The 5,566-nt window shown below is 38.5% G+C and overlaps 1 protein-coding gene across 1 annotated transcript; it reads left to right on the top strand.

Annotated features, from left to right (window-relative positions):
- Window positions 1-983: 983 nt before the first annotated feature.
- On the top strand, window positions 984-5,273 carry LOC128869692 (uncharacterized protein K02A2.6-like). Its single transcript, XM_054112299.1, has 2 exons — window positions 984-1,836; window positions 2,629-5,273. The coding sequence occupies exons 1-2, from the start codon at window positions 984-986 to the stop codon at window positions 5,271-5,273; spliced, it is 3,498 nt and encodes a 1,165-aa protein (XP_053968274.1).
- Window positions 5,274-5,566: the final 293 nt, after the last annotated feature.

Below are 5,566 nucleotides of genomic sequence, written 5' to 3'. Positions count from 1 at the left end.
CAGCAAACTACCGCGGATGTGCGATAGAAAGCACTTCAAGTCCAGAGATATCCGGCACTACGCAAAAAAAGTATACAAAATGAAAAAGAACAAATGAATAATGAGACAACCGAAACAAACGCAAATACAACACGAGTGGAGCCAGGCATAACATACGCACAGGCAACAACAATCAACACAATACCAAAAGAACAGAATCAAACAAAAAATAACATCGAACATGTTCCAAAAAATAACCACGATATGATCGAACTAAAAGAAATGATGAGACAATTAATAACCCAAATGACACATGATGAACAATTAATTTAGCTATATGGAATGCGAATGGACTTGCTCGCCACGTTCTGGAACTTAAATTATTCTTAATAAATAAATCAATCCATATAATGATGATCTCTGAAACTCATGCCACTGACAAAACTTTTGTTAACATACCGAACTATAATATACATTACGCAAATGAACCCGACAACAAAGCACACGGTGGGACAGCAATTATTATCAAAAGAAATATTAAATACAATGAACTGGAGGTATACAGAGAGAAAAACATCCAAGCCACCACAATAGCCATAGAAGATACAAAAGGGCAGATAGCAATATCTGCAGTCTACTGTCCCCCCAAATACAACAACACAAAAAAACAATACCTGCATTATCTAAAATCGCTAGGGAATCGATACTTAGCCGGAGGAGACTACAATGCTAAAAACATATTGTACTTTGGGTGTTGTATATGCAAATTAAAATTTACTAACCACAATGAATTGTATTCTCTCAGTGTGAACTAACCTTATTATATGATATATTTGACATAACTTTTGTACATTTGGCAATGCTGAATTATATCTATCAGAAATAAAGTGTCATTAAGTTTATAGCAGTCAATGCGTGTATATCTCAACGGCAGCCGAAATGCGTGAGTATACACATACAGCAAACATAACAACTGGCGACGAGGAAAATTTTAAACTTTTACAATGGCTGAAGAATTTTACAAGAAATTGTTGGAGGAGCAACGTGTCTTCACAATGAACGTTCTAAAGGAGCAGAAGGCGTGGATGGACAACTTTGCGAAAAGGTCTCCAGGTCAAGATAGCACTCCCGTTCCAGCATTTGTTCAATTCAACAGTCAACACCAGAAATGGGACTCATACTTGGAGCAACTAAAACAACACTTCTCTGCTTACGCGGTAATTGACGCCAACAAGCAGAAATCATTTTTCTTATCTTGGTTGGGCAGTGACGCATACGAAACCCTCAAAAAGCTTTTCGGCGTTGACGAGTTACAGAAACAAACAATTAATGAGCTTTCTGCAAAACTAACAGAGTTTTATAAGGAAAAGGTTCATGTAGTTGCAGCTCGTTATGAATTTCATAAGGCTGAAATGGGTAATCGTACATATAAAGAATGGATTGCCGAACTACGAAGCATAGCCCGGCAATGTGATTTTGTTTGTAAAAAAGAAAATTGTCTACATGATTTTTCAGACGATATGATTAGGGACAAATTAATTTTGAAGTCACCGCATGATGCAGTTCGTACAGCTGCATTACAAAAACAACAACCAACATTGGCAGAAGTTCAGCTAATCGCTGAGTCATTTGAAACAACAACGAAAACAGTAAGTACAATCAAAGACAGAACGGACACTGCAAATGCAATAGACAGCAACAGAATTTATTCGATGACAACGAAAAACACAGAAAAATCTAGCATGCGTAACAAAAACAAAAAGAAAGAAAAATCAAAATACCGTTCATGCACAGGTTGTGGAGTTTCACATAATCGTGATGATTGCAAATTTAGAAGCGCTGTTTGCAGAGGTTGCGGTAAAATAGGCCATATCATAGCTGTGTGTTTATCGAATGAAAAAAAGCAGGAACAAAAGCAGAATAAAGGGAGTAAAAACATCAAAGGTGAGAAAGGTGACAAAATAGATTACATTTCAACGTTACTGTATGGTTGCGAGTTATATACTCCTTGTGATAGTGTGTGTCGTAGTAAGCTTAATGTTTTGTATAACAACATTGCTAGGTACGTGTACTGTAAAAAACGTTATGACCATATTTCAGTATTTGCGAAAAAAATTGCTTCCGTATCCTTTAACGACTTGCTTAGGTTTAAATGTTTAGTTTTACTCCACAAGATCATAAACACTCAAAAACCCAGATACCTCAAAGATCGACTTATGCCTTCAAAGTCCTGCCGCTCGTTAAACATAGTCCCGATGAAATACAGTTGTTTGGTGACTGAACGTCAATACTTTGTGTTCTCTGTCCGTCTTTGGAATACCTTACCTTACAAAATTAAACGTATAAAAGAAAGCTCGTGTTTCAAAAATAAATTGCTTCGCTATCTTGCCGAAAATTGCTGAATGTACTTTAAATCTCTTCCCATTAATCCCTACTCCTGCTACCACTATTTTTTACCTTACTCTCCTTTTAATACTTTCTCCAACTTATACTTCTTTACTACTATCTGTAATTTTAATTTTAATTTTGATTTTACTGTTAATCCTTTTATGTCAACTATTCTTAAGGTCAATCATTGTAAAAATAACCTATGGTTGTTTGTTTTGACTTTAATAATAAATAAATATTAAATAAATATATTTTCGGTAGCTAGCGCAGCTAACAACAAAAGTAAGAAACAGTTTGTTCAAATTGTGGTCAATGGAAAAGAGACTCGGTTTCAAATGGATTCGGGCGCGGAAGTCTCAGTTATAACACTAGACACTTACGAAATGTTAAATAAACCGCCAGTAAAGCAATGCTCGCGTGTACTATATGGGTACGGTCATACGCAAATAGAAACTTTAGGAGAAATCGCTGCCAAAATACAATACGGGTCAGTAGATAAAATACTGCCTCTTGTGGTTTCTAACGTGCGTGGTTCAAACAATCTATTGGGCGTAGATTTATTTGAACAATTAGGCTTTAAAATTGTGCAAGTTGATAGCGTGACCGCCAAGTCGAACGCAAAATTACATACAATTTTGTCCACCTTCGCGGACGTGTTTACTCCAGCACTTGGTACAATGAAGTCAGTCAAAGCCTCGGTCAGACTTAAGGAGAATGTAGTGCCTAAGTTCATTAAAAGTAGGCCAATTCCTTTTGCTCAGTTACCAAAATTTAAAGATGAAGCACAACGGTTATCACAAGCAGGTATTTGGAAACAGGTAACTTTCAGCGACTGGGCATCCCCCATCGTCCTAGCAACAAAACCGGACGGATCGATACGCATTTGTGGAGATTTTAAAAAAGGTGTTAACCAGCAGATTGATGTAGATCAATACCCTCTACCCACAAGAGAGTGTCTATTGCATACCATTCGATACGGTAAATATTTTTCTAAAATAGATTTGCGTGATGCATACCTACAAATGGAGCTCGATGAAGATTCGAAAAAAGTGCTGGTGGTCAACACACCGCTCGGTTTATTTCAATACCAGCGATTACCGTATGGGGTAGCAAGCGCACCAGCCATGTTTCAGAAACATCTCGAGCAACTATTATGTGGAGTCTACGGATGTGCAAATTATATCGATGCGTCATTTCAGTGGAAGTTCGAACAAGAAAACGCGTTTAATTCGCTAAAGGAGCACATCATTAAAGCTACGATGTTGGCTTATTTTCGAGAAGACTTACCTATAGTCGTGGCCACTGATGCATCATCGTATGGGGTGGGAGCCGTGCTTTCACACATCAATCCAGACGGGACTGAGCAGCCGATCGCCTTTGCCTCCAAAACACTCAACCGACATCAAGAAAACTACAGCCAAATTGAAAAGGAGGGCTTGGCGATAATATTCGGAGTCAAAAAATTTCATCAGTTTCTATACGGGCAGAAGTTTACGCTGATCACGGATCACAAACCATTAGTCAGCATATTTAGTCCCGATAAAAACCTCCCAACAATGACGGCTCAACGTATCCAGCGATGGGCTATTACGCTCATGGGGTACCAATTTCAAATAAAATATCGCAAAACAACAAATCACGCAAACGCTGACACATTATCGAGATTACCATCGGGTCCAGATGAAGACTTCGACAATGGTGAAATTAACCAAGTTGTCGCTATACAAACTCCAATTGATATTGAGGTCATACGAAAAAGCACCAACAGCGACAAAATACTACGAAGAGTTAAAGAATATATTCAGAAAGGATGGCCGCATAAGTTGTGTCCAAACGACCAGGATCTCCGGCCATATTTCAATCGTAAGTTGTCCTTGATTACTCAAAATGACTTGATTTTATTACAGAGTGATGTCACACGGGTTACTATTCCATACTCATTACGTGATCAAGTTTTGCGTCAGCTTCATGTTGGACATTGGGGTGTGGTAAAAATGAAACAACTAGCACGACAACATTGTTGGTGGGATGGCATCGATAATGATATAGCGAGAATAGCAGCTGGATGCGAAAACTGCAAACTAGCGGGTCCAAGTGATCGGCGGGAATATTCAAGCTGGCCTGAACCACAAGCACCTTGGCAGAGGGTTCACATTGATTTTGCTGGTCCGGTATTTGGTTCTATGTGGCTTCTGTGCATAGACGCGTTCTCGCAATTTCCATTTGTTTACAAACTAGCAAATACAACGACGGAATCAACGATTTTCGCATTAACTACCCTTTTTGCTAGTGAGGGTTTGCCAGAAACTATAGTAAGTGACAATGGCCCACAACTTACGGCCGATGCGTTCAAAACATTCTGTCACCAAAATGCTATTAAGCACATCACGATTGCACCGTTTCACCCACCTTCTAATGGACTGGCTGAAAGATTTGTGCGTACTTTTAAAACAGCCGTAAAAAAGAACATAGATGACGGCTTGCAAGTAAATGAATCGGTTCTAAAATTTATTTCATCCTATCGCACTATGCCAAACGCAAAAGGCATATCACCAGCACATCTTTTACATGGTCGTCCTGCACGTACTCTCTTTTCGCAAATGTTTTCAGTGGAAAATGGCAAAAATGACTTTAAACAAACTTCAACCAAATTTTCATCTAACGAAAGTGTCTATATTCGCAACTATGGCCGCGGAGAAAAATGGTTAAAAGGGGTCGTGGACAGACATCTTGGAAAAGTCATGTACGTAGTAAGAACTAGTATGGGCTACTTTAAACGACATCAAAATCAAATGAAATCTCGCCATCTTAACGACGCCAAACCAGTTGAAGACAGCAGAGGAGGACCTAATTCAGTTACCAATATATTGCTACCTGATACTATGGTGGATACTGCTAATGAGTAGTCTCAGGAACAACCAAGAAGTCCACTAGAAGTGCGTCGAAGTGGCCGTATTCGTAGATCGGTACACCGCTACCAAGCTGAAGATTTTCGTAATTAAAGCGGAGGATGATGTTGTATATGCAAATTAAAATTTACTAACAACAATGAATTGTATTCTCTCAGTGTGAACTAACCTTATTATATGATATATTTGACATAACTTTTGTACATTTGGCAATGCTGAATTATATCTATCAGAAATAAAGTGTCATTAAGTTTATAGCAGTCAATGCGTGTATATCTCAACGGCAGCCG

Source organism: Anastrepha ludens, chromosome X (genome assembly GCF_028408465.1).
Source record: "Anastrepha ludens isolate Willacy chromosome X, idAnaLude1.1, whole genome shotgun sequence".
NCBI classification, from domain to species: Eukaryota; Metazoa; Arthropoda; class Insecta; order Diptera; family Tephritidae; genus Anastrepha; species Anastrepha ludens.
This window is presented reverse-complemented; position numbering and strand designations above follow the sequence as displayed.